Below are 20,223 nucleotides of genomic sequence, written 5' to 3' on the forward strand. Positions count from 1 at the left end.
TTCAATATGTTCGTATGTTTGTGTTTCTTTTTTCGTTCTTACAGTCTATGCTGTCGGGTGTTTAAGTGCTGTCCAGCGTTTATTTTCACTACTATGGATCTGTAGTACACCCCTTCGTGCAGTTTGGATCCTATAGCAAACAAATAAACAGTGTTCATATATTCAAATCTAATATATATTTTTTGTTTTTTCTTTTTTTTTTGGTTTGAACAAGAGTATGTATGCTGTTGTGTATTTCATAAGTACCAATGATAACATTACAAAATGTTGCAACTTTTTATTCTAACTTCCTCTGCAGCAGACAACATCGTTTAAAGACAGCCTGCAAAATGATATTGCTGCGACACATGTTCATCCTTACTTTAATATTCAAAATTCATACTTTTGTAATTTTTTTTCTAATTTATTTCGAAAATATAGTTTAATTTTTACATTTGAAAAGAAAATGAAGGTAAATATTATATTCAAGGTCCATACAAGGTCGATCAGTAAGCCTACTTGATTATTAATTTCACTATCAAAATACTTTATTGTGATTTAAAATATAAAAAAAACTCAAATCACAATAATGTAAAATATATTATGTTTATTGTAAAAAGAAGTCTAACTGGCCGACTTTGTTCAGACCTTAAGTACATTGTGCGATTCATTGCCTCCATTCATAAAAAAATAAGATTTAAAAACAGATTTGAAACATATTCACTGTTTCATAATATTAGTAGAGAGCTTCGAAATATTTTATAACAGAAAACATATATAACAAATAAACTTTAACGAATGCAAAGAACATGGTAATGCGTAGGACCAGATTTAAAGACATTGATATAGACAACGCTTCAGAATCTAGATTCATCATGTTGTGATGTAGTAAAGGAACTCATCTAGTGTTTAATTCTTAAATATAAATTTCTTATAATTTTTATACAATATTGTTATTGTAAATACAGTCAACGCCTAAGCTATTATGTTTATTTCATTAATTCATCAATTTTATGCATTGTAATTACACAATAAATACTATTTCATCAGGGCGGGAGATAGTACAAATAACTTTTGTACATATATTTGGGTAATATTAAAAATAAATATTCTATTCGATTTTCCAGCAGATTAATTTTCTTAGAGAAAAAATGGTTGTGTTGCATATGACAACGCTGATAACCAATAAAGTTTTATGACTTCCTTGAAGCATATGCGCAAAAGACAAATTCGCTTAGAAAGGTCACAGCAATGTTGCACAAATTTGTATTTCTTACACTGTGCAACACGAAAATTATTAACCATATTCTTTTACAGCAGCGTGATAGAAGACCAAAAAGTAGAAGACACGTGTCTCGCCGTTTTTCCCTATCTCATCAACTTTCGCGGTTGTAGGCCTCCAAAGGTTTGAGGCTTTGATGTAAAAAGGGGTCATTTTTCAAGACTACATCTTCCAAACCGTCACGAATTTTGAATTTATCGCAGAGGCAAAGTTGTAGATTTTGTCTTAAGGAACAAAAATTGTGAACATATGAAATCCATTCAACCTCATTATCAAGGTAAAAACGCCAAGGTCAAATTTCTTTTAAATTTTTTCTCGGGTTTTGGTCTGCAGCTACCAAACCTATCAAATTTGAAGCAAACCACCAACTACAAAAATGTACCTCAGATCCCAATAAACATCTTTGCAGAACATACGATCTCTGTATAGACGGTTCTTAAAGGTCAAAATAACAAAGCAAATGGGATTTTTATCCTGTTTCCTCTGGTTCTGATCCACAGATACTAAACTGTTCAATATTCAAGAAAACAACCAACTGCAATAATGTAGCAAAGACATCAATGAACAACTTTCTGGACCATGCGAAATGTCTATAAACGGTTCTTAAAGGTGAAAATAGCAAAAAAAAAAAAACATTTGAAAATATTAAATTTTTACACTTTTTTCTCCGATTCTGGTCCAAAGATACCCAACAGCCCAAAAATTAGGGATACCCTCAACTACAGAAGTGTACCTAAGATTTCAGTAAACTACTTTCTAGAAAATATGAGGATTCTAGGAATGGTTCCCAGGGCTGAAATTCAAGAACAATTAAATTATTTTTAATATTCCCCCTGCTCAGGTTTGGGAATAACAAACTGTAAAAAACACAAGGAAATTTGAAAGGTTTGTTATTTACGGTCCTGAACAGGAAAGAATGATCTAAAATAATCGAATTTTGAGCTCGAAGAATCGTTCCTAGAATCTTAGGTACATTTTTGTAGTTGATTGTATCCTTAATTTTTGGGCGGTTGCGTATCTTTGGCCCAGAGTCGGGGAAAAAGTGTAAAAATTGGATATTTTTAAAAGTTTTTTGCTATTTTCACCTTTAAGAACCGTTCATAGACATTTCGCATATTACAGAAAGTTGTTCATTGATGTCTTTGCTGCATTAATGCAGTTTGTTGTTTTCTTGAATATTGACCGGTTTAGTATCTGTGGACCAGAACCAGATAAAACAGGATAAAAATCCCATTTGCTTTGTTATTTTGACCTTTAAGAACCGTCTATACAGAGATCGTATGTTCTAGTCCGGTCAAAATAGACAAGCGTATAAGGGGGAAATAGCAAAAATTCCCACAAAGCTGAATTTTGGTGGAAAGCTAGGGTTGGCCATTAGAACCAACGTCCTAAAAGTCCCCATCGATCCCATGTGTGCAAAACAAGTTATTCGAGGTCAAAGGTAATTTTTGGAGGCATTATTCAGTTTTTTTTTTAATTTTTCTCAAAAACGGTAATACTAAGCAAAAGCTCGCTAAAGTAAAAGTTGTAGATTCAATAATTGTCTACAAGATTGGTCTTCATGATTCTTAAAAAAGACTTACCATTTTCGAGATATCTCGATCTAAAGGTCAAATAAAAAATTAGCCGCGTAAGTACATTATGAGGCGATACTTCCGTAAGCTTTCAAACGATATCCACTTTGCAGTAATCGGTTCAGTAGAACCTGGACTAACCCGGTTTTTAAATTTGGCCTTTCGGGTCTAATACCCGGCGAACCGGATCCGCAACCGTTGAAAATTATACATTTCCGAAATCAGCGCAACAAACCCTATCTTCTGACAAAACTTGAAAAAAATCGGAGAGTTTTCGTTGGGGTCGTTCCCGATGGGCTTTCGATTATACATGTGGGCTATTTTTGCATAAAATGACTCTAAAATTGAATAACTCTACTAAAAACACTCCGAATTTGTTGGAATTTTTTTTAGAAGATAGCTATAATTTCGCTCTTCAAGAAAATATATATTTTTTGGGGGGACAGACCCGATTACTTCGCTTATTTTAGACGGTTCGGCTGAATATGTGCATATTTCCCTTATAAGTGCATAAAAATCATGTGCTTTTTAGAACAGCTATATCTGAAGAATTGTTCCTTCTAAGAAAAAAATTATAAGGGTCAAACTTGTAGATAATTTTTCTGTCTACAATATTTACTTTAGTCACTGTTTGATTAGAGCAAACGTTTTCAAAAAATAAATCCGAAAACCTAAAAACCCTTAAATTTTGACCTTTGACCCCGAATAACTTGTTTTGCACACATGGGATCGATGGGGACTTTTAGGACGTTGCTTCTAATGGCAAACCCTAGCTCTCCACCAAAATTCAGCTTTGTGGGAATTTTTGCTATTTCAATGTCTATTTTGACCGGACTATTCTAGAAAGATGTTTATTGGTGCATTTTTGTGGTTGGTTGTTTGCTTCAAATTTGATCGGTTTGATAGCTGCAGACCAAATCCCGAAAAAAATTTTAAAAGAAATTTGACCTTGGCGATTTTGACCTTGCAGATGAAGTTTGATGGATTATATGTGTTCACAATTTTTGTTCCTTAAGACAAGATCTACAACTTTGCCTCTGAGATAAATTCAAAACTCCTAACGGTTTGGAATATATAGTCTTGAAAAATTACACCTTTTTACATCAAAGCCTCAAACCTTTGGAGGCCTATAACCGCGAAAGTTGATGAGATAGGGAAAAACGGCGGGACACGTGTCTTTTATTTTTTGGTCTTTTATCACGCTGCGGTGTCAGAATATGGTTAATAAACCATGACTCAAAAAATGACACACAGTGTTATTAAATTGAAGCTAAGAGTCGCTAGATTGTGTTAGGTTGGAGGGTATATACACTTTCATACGGGCAAAATGTGCCTCATCGAAATAATGGTATGTTTGGATGAAATCCGTTTCAGACAATTTGGAGTCGATTTAGCAATGTCCGTCCGTCTGTCTGCCTGGCTGGTGCGCACGTGGATAAGTCCATGCATACTGGCAAAGTTATGCAATGACCCACTGAAATGACTAGACCCATTGCAATCGAAAAGATATGGCTCCCAAAATAAGATCCACTTCCATAATGGATTATGTCGGTCCATTCATTTAAGTACCTCCTCTGCAACACTTTTTATCTTTAATTCTAATCCGCATTTTCGTCGGCAAGTTCAAATATCCAAAAAGGCCTCAAAATACTGAAATACATTCGATCTGACCGCAAATGAAAGCTTTAATTCACATAGGCTGAGGATATATCTCTGTCGGCATAGCCGACTGATATACCGGGGAAAATATTGGGAGAAGACGACAAGAAAAGCGACAGCTCGAAAAAATCGATAAGTACAGAAGTCAGAATGAGACAGTATAAGAGATAAAATACGAGACCTCGTGCAAACCTATCAAGACACAGTGGGCAGCAAGGGTATTTTTTTGCTTCATGGGTTTATTGGCGCCGTTTTGGTCATTTTTGTGTCCTGATATGCAGGTCTTTATAAACGGCGCACTCTTGAGATGTTGACCATCATCAATAGTTTAAACGATATTCGCCTATACTACAGATAGACAGAAAATTGTAATAAAAAAACAATTTATTTGAAAATTTTGCCTATTAGGCGAAGATCATTTTTTATTAATTTTTAATTAATTTCTCGTTAGAGACGAGCTTACTGACGATGCTTTTTGAAAAAGGAAAGCCGAAGATACGAACCCACACAACCACCACTGTGTGACATGACATGTTTCGCCTTTGGTTTAGGAAGGCTCCTCAGACACATCGATTGTGGGGCTTCGCTATCATCTAACTTTTTTCCTATTTCAAATGCAAATTGCAAACAATTTTAATTGAAGGAAGATCTGCTTTCAAAGATTTACCAAAGTGACTTATAACCTTTTGCCGGGGGAATTGACATTTGAAGCCCAGTAGGTTTGTTAAATCCGGTTATATATATAAACGTACTGTTAAGTAAATTAATTACATGTCAATTAGTTTCAAACAATATCTGCTAATATTTTATTATTTATCGTTCCCTTAAGATGATTCGAGATTCCAATCGATATATTGGAATAAATAACATAAAATTATAATAACATTATGCTAAAAGCACTAGAAAAATCCAAGAAATACCTAACTTAATATCAAAAAATACCTTAAAAATATAAATATTATTTTGAAAATTTGTCCTTTAAAAAATGGCTATGTTATAGTGATTTAAGTGTGAAAAACGCATTAAAATAGAAAAAACGGTTTGTTCTCGCTCTAGCCCGCTTAGAAGATAAAAAGCAGCAATTTCGCTTTCGAAACTGGAAATAAAATCAACCCATGTTGCGTATGATACATATTAAGCAGAAAAACCAAAATATGCGTGTATCATACGCAACATTGGTCCCAATGTCAAATATACCATTTTCTTCTAATAACCCAAACAATTAGATAAGTCTTATATTTTTTAACTGATTTTATTGATTTTTTCCATTTTCGAAAGCTAAATTTATTTCTGTTTTTGTAGAAATAAATATACTGTTTGGTATCTTCTAAGCAGCCTAGACCGTTTTTCACATCTAAGCCACTATAACAGAGTGGTGACAATTGATCCCTTTTAAAAAAATAATAATAGTAATCTGTTGTGAGAAAAGAAGTTATACCGTTTTAACATTAAAATCTAAGGAATTCCATTTTTTCTACTTCACCTTTATAAAATCAAAAACCGAACTGACCAGAAGAAACAAAAGGCAATTATTAATGGGTTATAATCCAAATGTACCTTGCGGGGTATGTTTTTGGAATATTGCATTAGAAGGGATGTTGGAAACATCAAGATGAAAAAAATTCAAGACACACCTTAGGTGTATTGCATCTAAATGTCTATGTTCGAAAACTCCATCTCCTATGTGCAAGTCAGGAATGCAACCATTGCATCACCGAGGCACTGTGTATTTATCTATATTTATCATGTTTGTAAAGATAATTAAGTAATAATACCTATTTTGCAGTAACGAGTGTTTTCAATTTTCTTATTTGTATTGAAAATAAAAACGAAGGAAACATGTTTTGAAAAGTAAAGTTTGAGAGTTTTCATTAGTTTTTATTTTTTTTAACGACAGAGAGAAACAGTTTAATAATGTTCCATATCGTCACCTGAAAAGTCCAAAGACGTAACCCTAAAATTGACATTTTCCGACAATTTCCGTAAAACCTTATATTTTTTAATAAATCGATCGATTGAAAGTAGATAAGGATGGACTCTTTCAGATGAAAAAACTAGTAAGAGAGGGTTATAAACGGACAGGACCGACTATGTGATACCCTCCCTACTCCACGGAATTTCTTTTGCATGATTGCGAAATATTTTAGCCGTACTGTCATACATACATAAGTTAGATATCAAAAGAAATAAAACAAAAACATATAATTAGAAAACACTGTAGAAGTGGGAATTGTGAAAATATTGTGTTTTAAGAAAGCATTTTTTGTGCAAAAAGAAAGTTAATTTTTATTGGATTTTCAATTTTTCTATTGCTTCTGTAATTGAGGCGCAAAAAAACAACATAAACATTGAAAAATATCTTGTTAGAGTTCTTTCTTCTTTGGTTTTCTTTTATCATTCGTAATGCCAGATTGTTTAGTTTTTACAAATTTACAACGAAAAAATAATATAATACTTTGTTAATAATAGATTTCGTTAATTGAGAAATAATGGAAATGTTCGAATTTTTTAAATAAAATGATAATATGAAATTAACTGTGATTTTGTAAATAAAACAATATTTTATTATTTTTAAGTGTTTTTGGAGTGTTTTAAAGTGACATGTTTCCAAAAAAATACAATTCCACCTGCGAAACCAAAAGTGTAATTCGTTTCTGTGACATGCCTGTATATCCATGTCTGGTAAAGTTTTACTAAAAAAGTGATTGAAGTTTCTAATTGGATAAAATCAACGAATTTTAATGGTACTCAATTAGGTCCAGAGAAAAACACATTTTTTATTGGTTTACTTAGGCAAATAGACAGGAGATCCAACAGTCAATAAACTGCAAGTGTTGACGACTACGAGACTCTACCACAGACAATTTTTCCAAACAAATTTTGAAACAGATTTGCACACAAAGGCTAAAAGTGAAAGAAAAATTAACACCTGCAACATTTAAAAGTTACTTCCAAATGTTCGTCACTGCTAGTATAACAACATTCCTTAGGAAAATTAATATTTATATTTAAAATGTTACACACCACTTAATTTTTGATCTCTGTATTTTGTCAATGAATATAACAGTAAATATAAGATTCAAGATCAAATGTTTTAAATATCTTCCATTGAAATAGTCTTAAGTCACGCAGTTAGGCGGGCCAATAAATCGCTAACTAATTTATACTGGTTTCTTTAAATGTGTGTATACTCAACAGATTGTACGTTACGCCTTTTGGCCTTTCAGAAAAAAAAACAACACCAAAAGACGTAACTCATACAACTTCTGAACATTTCATAAACGTCTTAAAATATGATGCAAACAATTTTCGGTATTTTATAAAACATGAAAACTGTTTGTAAAGTTTTTTTGCTTCTCCTGTAAAATTATGGTTACGTCTTTGGCCATTTAAGGTGACGAAATACATATGAATGAATTGAGCTTTATTATCACAAAAAAATCTTACCACAAACAAATATTAGACTTCACGTAGATGTCTGGCAAATGTTTATTAACTTGTTCACCATTTTTGTACTACATACACACGAATGTATGTATGTGTGTATTTTTGAATGTAGGTTATATTTATTAGTTTAGCATTATACGAAAAATTCTAGCCATTTACTTGGTGCAGACATGCAATTGTTGTCATCGATTTCCCCTTCGTTAACTATGCGCGGTGCATGCTTCCGGCAACACACTTATCCACACTTAAGTATATATTTATAGTATATGTATATATGTTTGTATATATATCGACTAATTAAAAGCAACATCAAGAACAACAAAACGACAAACGACACGAAACATCGCAAAAACGAAAAAAGGTAAACAAATAAACAAAGCCTAGCAGAAAGTGACGAGATGGGAATGGCGATAGAAGCTTTGGTGGTCGCCGCTAGCATTGACATTGCGCCTGTAACAAAAACAGTGGACCACCCAATCCTGCTCCAACCCAAAACCACCTGCCCTCCCCTATGCCGCACACAAAGCAACTATTTCAGCCGTCCCAAACACGAATTGTAGTAATTGCTGTTATTTTGTTGTTACTGTTTTCTTTCTAGAGCCCAAATAGGAGTTATCATCATATCAACATGGACATGGGGCCGTGGGGTCCGAGGGTAATGGGGGATACATAGAGCATAGTAAAAGTAACAAAGAAAAGTATGACATGCAAGAAACAAGAAATGGCATTATGACACAACAAACATGCAACACTGAGAAATAAGAAAATTGGTTGAAACATAAATGAGAGAAATTGGTAGTAGTAGTAGGCTAATGAATATGGCGAATTTGGTGTCGGCGTCATAGTCGGTTGGGTCGGTCGGAAGGTATTGTCGGCGGAAGTGTAAGTGTTTGATATCGTGAAATATGAATTAGGTGCACAGCCAAACATTCGTACACACACGCCCGCACACCCACACACATCGCACGTACATGTGTACCAGAATTCACATACAAATATACGCGAAGACATTGAGATCTGCGTGTGTGTGTGTGTACACTGTTAGGTGTGTTCCTTGTTGAAAAGTTAGTCGTATTGTTTGTTGTTGTTTTATTTCTGTGTATGTAATCGCGCACACACACATACATTGGTATTAAAAATAAATTATATTGGCACTTAAGAAATGAGAAACTAAAAAATAGGCAGATTCAAAACGGGTTCATATAGCAAGAAAACATGTCAAAGTGTGTGTACGTGTATATATGTGTGTGTGTGGGTATTTAAATGGATAGAGTACAACATAGAGAGAATATGGTAGTAGGAGTGGTAGTGACAGTGGTAGTAGTAGTAGTAGTAGCAGTATATAGGGCCGGCCTTGCTTCGCTCTGTTGGCTGGTGGTGGTAATTACCTCAATGTGTTCACAGACGCAAATACCTTCCTCACAGTAGGCGCAAATTTGGATTTTACGACCGACGGTGGTCGATGGCAGGCCCTTGAATATGAGATGCGGATCATCGGTAAGCAGAGGCTCGTAGTGTTGGTTCTGTTGGTTGAATTGAAGCTCTTTAAATTGTCTCCGAACCCCAGTGACTGCAGCTGGGGGATCATATTCAAAGGCGTCGCTGCGCCTCATGCGATAGACACTGCATTTGCGTTCTAGGGGTCCGGTGGGTGGATGCATATGGTCGTCGTCATCACACGAGTCGGCGGCTGCGGTGAGTGGTTGTTTTTCGGCTACAGCATCAGGAAGTTCATCGTGTGGTTTGGCCACGTGTCCGGGCGACGCCATGGGCGTGGCCGGCGTCACAATAATACTGTCATGAAAGGACAAAGGAATACCAGCCTCCTGACATGTCGTTGGTGGGAGAGCTGTCGCATCATCCGGCTTGCCGGCGGCGGCTACGCCCGATGGCGACGTCGGTGGTGTGGCTTCGACTTGTGAGACAAGCGGTAAAGTGGCAGTTGCCGATTTCGGTAGATGGGAATGGTGAAAGCTCGTTCCGCTACTGCCAGAATGGCGGTGTACAAGTTTCGGAGACACGCGTCCATGATGATGCCCGGTATAGGGGACCATATGCTGGTGTTCCGGATGGCTATGACTGTGGGCATGATGACTATGTCCATGTGCATGTGGGTGCGGGTGAATTCGCATATGCATAACCGATTGTGTATCGCCCTCATCGATTGGCAGTAAAAGCTTCGATTGCGCCGTATAACTTGCACTAAGCTTGCGACCCTGCGCCTGTGGTGTTCGCAGATAGTTGTTCGACAGCTGATGAAATTGTCGAGAGTGACGCGTCGGGGTTGAGGCGCCATGTTCGATAACCGCTGGGCACGCCGCCTTGGGTGGATGAAGTTTTGCCTGTAGCTGTTGCGATTTCTTTTGCTGACGCTGCCTCTGTCGTGCTTGGCGCGATGCCAAACTGGCTCCGCCAGCAGCCGCATACATTTCTCTCCAATATTTCCACTCCTACCGGGATTTATATCGCTATAGTACACAGGATAAGGAAAATAAACGATTGCGCACCTTTGATTTGTAAAACGAACGCGATAGTTGCGATAGATCTTAAAATTCAAGAATATTTCTTCCCCACAATATCTTTTCTGTCCACCAAATATTGCTGAATGGAAACGCCCTTAAATGAGGCTAAATCTATTTCTATATCTAACTTTCCTAATAGGAATGTGAACCATTAAAATGAATGGCACCGAAATACTATTGACTACAATTACTAAGCAGCATTTATACTACATTTAAATACGCATTTACATATATACATATAAATATTTTTAAATCTAGATTTTAGTTTTCGTTACACTGAATCTGCAATAAAATTTAAAAGCATATACAATATACGTATGTATATGACACTATTAAGTATAACTATTAATATCAGAACGTTTGACTGACTATTTATTGTAATTGGATACTACCAAATTAAGGAACACATACCGTGTTTGAACTTGCATATATATCGATGGAAAATTTGTCCCATGATGTTGGCCAAATTATGTTGCATCTGAACAGAGAGCACAAAGTACAAAGGCGGATATGCGCAATAGTATTGTCGGACTATACATATATACATACATGTGTACACTAGGTTGTCCCATTTCGGGAGGCACGCCTTGCAAATGATTCTAACAAAGTTTGGGCATGCCTCCTCACCCAAAGTTTCCTGGGACCCACTAATGTACAGGAATCATTGAATTTTTGAATGTCCTTTCTACTCTATTCTATTCTAATCTAATGTTTGTTAATATGTATGGGATCTCGGAATGGAGTAATGAAATATAAAATATTCGTCTTGCCTACAAAAGCTGGTTAATTCAATAAAAAAAATTATAATACTTCTACCAACTATAAGATCAAGCGCACGTTCCCGCCAATCGGAAGTGGGAAAATTTTTGCAGTGACCGGCAGTTGTATTCTCTACCTAAATTCGCATACTCGTTTATATATGAAATGTTATTAATATGAGGTGGGAACCAGCAAAAGTTGTCTGGATCATACCTGTTAACTGGCTTCTTAAAAAGCTCCGTTCAAAACGCCCGACATATTTATTAGCTTTATCTGTTTTTGCTTAGATCCACCACCTTTAATATCACGCAAATTTTAAAGTTCGTATTCATTTCAATCGCAATACAATGAGACTCTATGTATGTAGTAGTAGTTATTTTGCATATATGTAAAAAATATTGCGTTCATCGTCAAAGAAACATGTGCAATGTCTTATAAACTATCTATATACTTCATCAGATAAGAAATACATACATACAGGCTGAAAAAAATTAATTCAGATATGTGGTAATTGGTGAATAATAGAACAATATTGCAAAGATTTGTAACTTAAACCGTTCCGAAACAAAATTTGCACGCATTTATTTAGAAAAATATTTTTTGTCTTATCTACTTTGGGAAATAATTTGTAAATGCTTCGATGTGATGCATGCAATGGTGACCTCTATCGACATTATAATATTTTGAAAAAGTGAAAAAATAATTTAAATTCGTTATTTAATTGTCGACTGTAAAATATTCTAGAAATCAGATTTTTTCTGACACAGCCTGTTACTGAAATCCAATCTGAGGGAGATACACTGAAGAACGTAAAGAGAAATGAATAATAGAAAAGTTTTAAGTTAAAGCAGCGCCACGATATCTTTGTTGTTGTTATATTTGCTTCTTTCTCTCACTTACAGTGTACTTGAATAAAAATAACAATAACTAACCATCAGATGATTGTTATTCGATTCAGAATATATGTACATTAGGGCGGCCCAAAAATGACAAAATTGTTTTTTTGAAACCCCTACCCCTAATTTTTTCCATTTGATCCAAAACCCTTATATATGAAATTTTATGGCGATCGGTTAACGTTAACCCGTGCCCACAGAGGGATATTTTTCCCATAGTAATATGTATGGGACCAAATGGTAAATTTTCACGAAAATGCTCTAAAGGCTGCATTTATGGTCCAATCGATGAAAAAACTTTACCAGTTCATTGTTGTGTCTAAAAACGAATCCTAGAAAAATTTATGAAAATCGGGTCAGATTTTGCTCCAATATGCATATATGACCAATTACAGATAATTTGGGCTCCATTATATAGCTAAGATTAAAATCTGGCCCGATTTTCAGAAATTGTTGTTTTTCAAAAAAAAAAAAAAAAAATTGCTACCCTAATGTACATACAACAGGCTAATAGCATGAGCGGCACTGTTTTAAAGGAACAAGCAATATATTATATTGACCTTATAAAATCATATTGGTATTCTCTTGATCTGAGCATGTCCGTCCACAAATGCACATCCGAATTCATACAGATCTCTGCACTACCAACAAGTAGTCAATGGTAGAGATTGACACGGCTAAAGGCAATGAAAAGGTTACGATTGGGGAAATGCAACAACAATTTGAAACATTAAATCAAATATGTATATTATTTTGGAGATCTTCCAGATTCCAAAACTATTTTGACCAAGAATATTGTAGAGCGCAATTAAAACTTTCTTATTATGTCCCCAAATATTTATTATGAAATCTAAATGTACATGTACCCAAATTATTTTTACTACTTTGTAGGATATGTATTATGAATATAACCTCTTGTTTTTCACTTTTGATATTTATCACATATGTACATACATATTTGTATTTTTGTTTATTCTATTGGGACATGTCAAATGTACTTCTATAATCTTACAACCGTAAACTACTTCTGCAACTCAATTATACCGACACTTGTATGAAGGCTCTTTTTAAAGGGTAAACAATGGATAAATTTTAATTATTCTGCTTAAAATGGACTGAGAACACACAAAGGCACACATCCACACGTGATGTAAACAACGAGCGAGAGGAAGAATCCAACGACGCAAACAAAATGCAAATGAACAAGACCCTCCTCCACGGTAAATATGTACACAATTCTGCCTACGTAAGCAACTAGGCTAAAGATTATTCGAAAGCCTAGTTGCTTTGCTTTTTGCAGTTTTATGTGTTTATGGGCAGTAGAGACTACAAACAGATTTTTTGCCAGAGATATGAAGTATAAGAGACACCATACTACCGTGTGCTGAACCGCATAGAATACACTCGTTGGACATCAACATACTTATGTACATACATATGTTCGTTCATATATATGCACAATCATAAATTAATGAGTAGTTTGTTGTTTTGTGCTTCGTTAGTAATTAACGACAATGACCAAGAAGAAACCATAGACATATGAAATATGTACATACATGGTACATACATATATACATATATATATAGAGGGTAGGATGGCATCAATGATATTAAATTGAATTCTAGACAATATCCTTTATCCAAAATGCACACAACTATTGTGTTCCCGCCGTCTTTTTTAAATGGTAAAACTGCCGAAATTTGTTGCTTCATTCCAATATACATAATGGAAGTATGGAAGTAGTATAAGTTTCGATATGTATTGGATTTCCATCAGGCAAACTCTGGAACAAATCGGCGATCTATATCGTAAACTATGACTGATTTCATAAATGCAACATTGGCACAGCAAGTGATAACTAATGTGAAGACAAAGTCAATATGTGTGGCAATACTGACATTGTCAAAAAAGAGACGTGTCATTTTACTGCATTTTTGAACGCACCACACTGCTTTACTTTGTTTACTTTTTCTAAAATTCGGTTTTTATTGAATAAAATACAATTAACATTTCCGTTCTGCTGTCATGTCAACTGACATTTGCGAAGAAAACAAGAAAAATTCATAGAAAAACGGCTTTGTGGTATCTATTTAATAGAATAAATTTATTTTCAATAAAAACCGAATTTTACAAATAGTATATATATTATATTAGACATTTTTCATAGATTCTTAATTTTCTATTGGAAAAACGGGGCACTCTTGCTGCTCTATGACCACATCAACAAAAGGAAATCAGAAATTGCCTCTTTACTCTAGAAAGTAACTTTAGTTGAGTAAGTTGTGAAAAAAATTAACATTACATTTTTTCAGTCATGGTTTATTAACCATTATTCCGACAACATAGCATGAAAGAAGATCAAATAAGAGAAAACACGTGTCTCGCCGTTTTTCCTTATCTCATCAACTTTCGTGGTTTCTTTGATGTCAAAAGGGTTCATTTTGTCAGGATCATATCTTCCAAACCGTTAAGAAATTTGATTTACTCACACAGTAGTAGAGCTGGCAAATCTTCGATGTAACTATCGATATTATCGATAGTTAATTGTTTACGCCAACATCGATGAGTAGTTTTTTATATCGATATTATCGAAATGTTAGACATCACAAATGAAGAAGAACAAGAAGCAACAGCAAAAAATTTCTTAAAGCAAATTGTGAAGAAGCTTCTTTCTGGAAGCTTCTTTTTGATAAAAAGATTTCATAAAGTTTTTTGCAAGCTTAAAATGCAAACTATTTATTGTGTTTATTTCACATCATTATCGCTTTTTAATTAGTGATTCGCTATGAATAAAATCATAAACTGGCTAGAAAAATCTGGGAAAGTGCTAGTGCAACAAACGTTTATTCATATTGTTTACTATAAACAGGATTGAGATTAAGAATATTCAATGCGAAATGGACAAGTTCCTCAATAAATCAAAGGATTCCAGAAAAGGAAACATTGAAAAGAAAGGGTTTAGAAGTATGGACATATTTTCTAAAAGCAAAATATGGTAACTATGCCAAATGTCGCATGTGTTCCAATATTTATAAGACTAGCGGAAACACATCCAATCTTATTGACCTTCTAAAACGGGCTGATCCAACCTATCGTCAAAATCATAAACCTACTAACACCATAGATACTTTTTTTTTTAGTAAATCCATTTTTTAATGACTCCACTTCCGAAAATCAATAGATTCTGCCCTAATGTCCATGATTTCGACGTTCAACCATTCAGCATTGCAGAGGATAAAGGATTCCAGAATGTTGTAAAATGTTTGGACCCCCGCTATGTTTTACCATCTGAGAATACATTGAAGAATATATATATGGCTGAGATGTACAAAGTAGCAAAAGAAAAGAAAAGAGGGCACTTTCTGGTACTGTTTGAAACCTTTAAAACCTGGTAGAGAGAGGGTAGGCATGCAATTTCCAGAGATAGGAGAATCACTACAAAAGCCATCGAAGTGTGGCTAATGATTACCTTAGCGGGGTTGAACAAAAGAGAAACACCAAGTAAGGTTTAAGATTATAGTTTTTTATTACTTCCCTTAGAGCTGAGTTGTGGTTCCTTCGGTGGCCGTGGATAAAAGAGGCCGAATTTTATTAATTTACATTTGACGTTTTACAAAATTGACAGAATAAGAATACAATCAATGATGCCAAATTTAAGTAAAATTGCAGGGTTGGAAATTCTTATACACATAATCAATCATATTATAAGTTTTAACGTAGTTTAAACAATCATTGTAACTGACATTGACAGCACAATGATTAAAGCGTGCGAATTGCATCAAAAAAGACACGTCCCTTGCTCATGACTGCTTAGCACAACCGATTATAAAATCGATCCTTTCTAAATGCAAGGGGATTGTAACGTTTTCTAAATCAAGTACCATAACAAACGAACAATTAAAAATGGCGTAAGATAGAGAAAACCCGTTAAATCTCATACAAGTACCAACTCAGTGGAATAGTGCCTTCAGGATGGTTGACCGAATTCTGGCTACAAACGAACACATCTTCAGTTCTTTTGGCAACATCAACGTTTATTTCCGTATGAAGAACATACGGTTTCCAGATTAGGAAAATTACAACATCCCAGATTTAAGAAAGAAGGATTCCTCTCTAATTCCGTGGAATAGTGCCTTCAGAATGGTTGACCGAATTCTGGCTACAAACGAACACATATCTTCAGTTCTTTTGGCAACATCAACGTTTATTTCCATACGAAGAACATACGGCTTCCAGTTTAGGAAGATTACAACATCCAGATTTAAGAAAGAAGGACTCCGCTCTAAATACAACGCTTATCAAGCCGCTAAAAGCTTAGAAAGTGAAATAGCGTATATAGGGAAGTTTAACAACGTCAGTTCAAGCACTTCAACAACTTATGAATTCAACACTAAAGAATCACTACTAAAGTTCCTGGAGCACAAAAAGGCAAGCAAAATCCGAACCACGCAAGTTGATGCCATTGTTTCCCTAAAAATTCAGTAAAATGTTTAAAACTCATAGAAAAATAAATAATAAACAAGAAGGAAAAATATCCCATAACCCACATATATTATTGGATTCTAAATAAATAAATAAACGTGGCAAACCGACGATAGTATCGATTTTACCGACAGTTTAAAACGGAAATGTCGAAAAAATCTAATGGGACCGATATCGATAGTTTGCCAGCTCTATCACACCGGCAAAGTTGTAGCTCTTGTCTCAAAGAACAAAACTTGGGAACACATAAATTCCATCAAACTTCATCTGCAAGGTCAAATTTATTTTAAAACTTTTCACCCGATCAAAATTGAAGCAACAATCAATTACGAAAATGTAACTTAGATCTCAAATAAACAACTTTCTAGAACATACTAACTCTATAGAAATGCTTCTTTATGGTCAAATTAGCAAAACTAATGCTATGTATTTATATCCTATTTTTTCGGTTTCTGCTCCATAGAAACTAAACCATTCAAAATTCAAGAAAACAATCAACCCCAATAATGTAGCAAAGATTTCATTAAACAACTTTGTGGAAAATCCGAACTCCCTTTGAACAAAAAAAAAAAAACTTTAGAAAATATGCGATTTTTATAGTTTTTTCACCGATTTTGGTCAATAGATCTCCTAAGATCTCAGAAAATAACTTTCTAGAACATATGAACATTCTCGGAATGATGCTTTAAGCCGAAATTCACAAACAAATCAATTATTGTAAACGGTTTCCCCTACTCAGGTCTGTAAATAACAAACTGAATTCAAGAAAATTTGAAAGGAACTGAACGGGAAAGAATTAGCAAATATAGAGGAACTTTGAGCTTGAAGAACCGTTCCTAGAAAGTTAATATTTTCTAAAAAAGTGTTTATTGAAATCTTAGGAATGGTTGACCGAATTCTGGCTACAAACGAACACATATCTTCAGTTCTTTTGGCAACATCAACGTTTATTTCCATACGAAGAACATACGGCTTCCAGTTTAGGAAGATTACAACATCCAGATTTAAGAAAGAAGGACTCCGCTCTAAATACAACGCTTATCAAGCCGCTAAAAGCTTAGAAAGTGAAATAGCGTATATAGGGAAGTTTAACAACGTCAGTTCAAGCACTTCAACAACTTATGAATTCAACACTAAAGAATCACTACTAAAGTTCCTGGAGCACAAAAAGGCAAGCAAAATCCGAACCACGCAAGTTGATGCCATTGTTTCCCTAAAAATTCAGTAAAATGTTTAAAACTCATAGAAAAATAAATAATAAACAAGAAGGAAAAATATCCCATAATCCACATATATTATTGGATTCTAAATAAATAAATAAACGTGGCAAACCCACGATAGTATCGATTTTACCGACAGTTTAAAACGGAAATGTCGAAAAAATCTAATGGGACCGATATCGATAGTTTGCCAGCTCTATCACACCGGCAAAGTTGTAGCTCTTGTCTCAAAGAACAAAACTTGGGAACACATAAATTCCATCAAACTTCATCTGCAAGGTCAAATTTATTTTAAAACTTTTCACCCGATCAAAATTGAAGCAACAATCAATTACGAAAATGTAACTTAGATCTCAAATAAACAACTTTCTAGAACATACTAACTCTATAGAAATGCTTCTTTATGGTCAAATTAGCAAAACTAATGCTATGTATTTATATCCTATTTTTTCGGTTTCTGCTCCATAGAAACTAAACCATTCAAAATTCAAGAAAACAATCAACCCCAATAATGTAGCAAAGATTTCATTAAACAACTTTGTGGAAAATCCGAACTCCCTTTGAACAAAAAAAAAACTTTAGAAAATATGCGATTTTTATAGTTTTTTTCACCGATTTTGGTCAATAGATCTCCTAAGATCTCAGAAAACAACTTTCTAGAACATATGAACATTCTCGGAATGATGCTTTAAGCCGAAATTCACAAACAAATCAATTATTGTAAACGGTTTCCCCTACTCAGGTCTGTAAATAACAAACTGTTCAAAATTCAAGAAAATTTGAAAGGAACTGAACAGGAAGGAATGAGATAATATAGTGGAACTTTGAGCTTGAAGTACCGTTCCTAGAAAGTTAATATTTTCTAAAAAAGTGTTTATTGAAATGTTATGTACATTTTTGTAGTTAACTGTATTCTTAAATTTTGGACGATTCGGTATATATGGACCAGAAGCAGAGAAAAGTATAAAAATCGAATATTTTCTAAAGACTTTTGCTATTTTGACCTTTAAGAACCTTTCACTGACAGTTCGTATGTTCAAGAAAGTTGTATACTGATATCTTTGCTATATTTTTGTGGTTGATTGTTCTTTTGAGTATAGAACGGTTTAGTATCTGTGGACAAGAGTTCGATCTATCGAAGTAAAGAAGACTAATTACTTCCCACATTTATGTCTTGTTTTCGAATTAAAAAATATATACACATAAATACAAAACTTATTAAATCTGTCAAAGTTGAATTTGTTCAACTATAAATATTATACGCACAGAGTGAAAAAAGTAGATTCAAAATCAAAAACGTATGGTATCAACATGAGCACAAGAGTGATCATTTTTTTTTTTACCACGACTGTTGTAATTTTTTGAATCTGACCACGTCAGATGAGCACATGTGTGCTCAATTTTTAATATTTCGACCACAATCGTTTGATCGCGATACGTTGGCAATTTAATTTTTTGAGTTACCGACATATAGGTTTTTTGTGGGGGTTTTCAAATGGCTAAGTTATAGTGGTTTATGTCTGAAAAACCCCACAAAAAACCTATAAAGGAATTTCTCATAATTTTCAAAAATATAATGTTTTTTTGTTTTGTTCAATATTTATTTTGAAAATTATGAGAAATTCCTTTATAGGGTTTTTGTGGGGGTTTTCAGACATAAACCACTATAACTTAGCCATTTGTTAACCGATTTAAAATAATAACAGCTTATTCAAAAGACAGTATTCACCCCTTTAAAAGGAAGAAGGATCAAAAGAAATCCGTTGTGGAAAAAATAAGATATGCCCGTTTAAATTTGAAAATGTTAGAAACCCCGATTTTCACTACTTTTACGGTTATAGAAAAATAAAACGAAGTGACCCAAACGAAATAAAGGCGTTGTCGTTGTCCATGGATCTCAACACGATATAATTTTGCATCAGAACTCTTGAATATTTTTCGGGTCAAATTTTGTAGCAAATTTCCTTTATCGACATTTTCCGAAAAGTTTGCACATTCTTAAGGCCAAAACTGCCTGAAGGAGCGTTCCAATGCTTTTGCGATGTATTAGAGAGTTTTCAATTACTGTCTTGGCTACAATTTTTGTCTTTGTGGTGGATCGAAAATCTCAATGGTTTGGCTGTCATATGCCAAAATATCCAAAAAACGTCAATAAAAAATGTAAAGTCCAAATCGGGAGGCTCGAATTTCGTCGTAGACATATGGTCCAGTGGACTTTTTTGCTCAGTACAACCCCAGGAATCAGAAACGCGAAGGGATCATTAAGGTTTTCAAATCGCCCCGGCCTAACGGACACACATCTCAAAATCGCTTTATGTTGTCGAGATATGAAGATTGGTATACCACATTGGGGGTCACCGACGAATATTTCGCGGTGTTACATGAATTTTTCCCAAAACAAA

General features: G+C 34.4%; 1 protein-coding gene across 3 annotated transcripts in view; it reads right to left on the minus strand.

Moving 5' to 3' along the window:
* LOC141393484 (uncharacterized) overlaps positions 1–20,223 on the minus strand; it is an 82,569-nt gene that overhangs the window by 31,786 nt on the left and 30,560 nt on the right. For 2 of the 3 annotated variants that reach the window (XM_073966496.1, XM_073966494.1), the window contains exon 3: positions 9,330–10,409. In XM_073966496.1, the coding sequence (XP_073822597.1) occupies positions 9,330–10,370 (1,041 nt within the window). In that variant the 5' untranslated portion in view covers positions 10,371–10,409. Of the gene's footprint in view, positions 1–9,329; positions 10,410–11,435; positions 11,704–20,223 lie in introns of all 3 variants that reach the window. The other variant, XM_073966495.1, reaches the window with a different exon arrangement.

This window comes from Musca autumnalis, unplaced genomic scaffold, assembly GCF_047663935.1.
Source record: "Musca autumnalis isolate F117 unplaced genomic scaffold, ASM4766393v1 scaffold_2, whole genome shotgun sequence".
In the NCBI taxonomy this organism is placed as follows: domain Eukaryota; kingdom Metazoa; phylum Arthropoda; class Insecta; order Diptera; family Muscidae; genus Musca; species Musca autumnalis.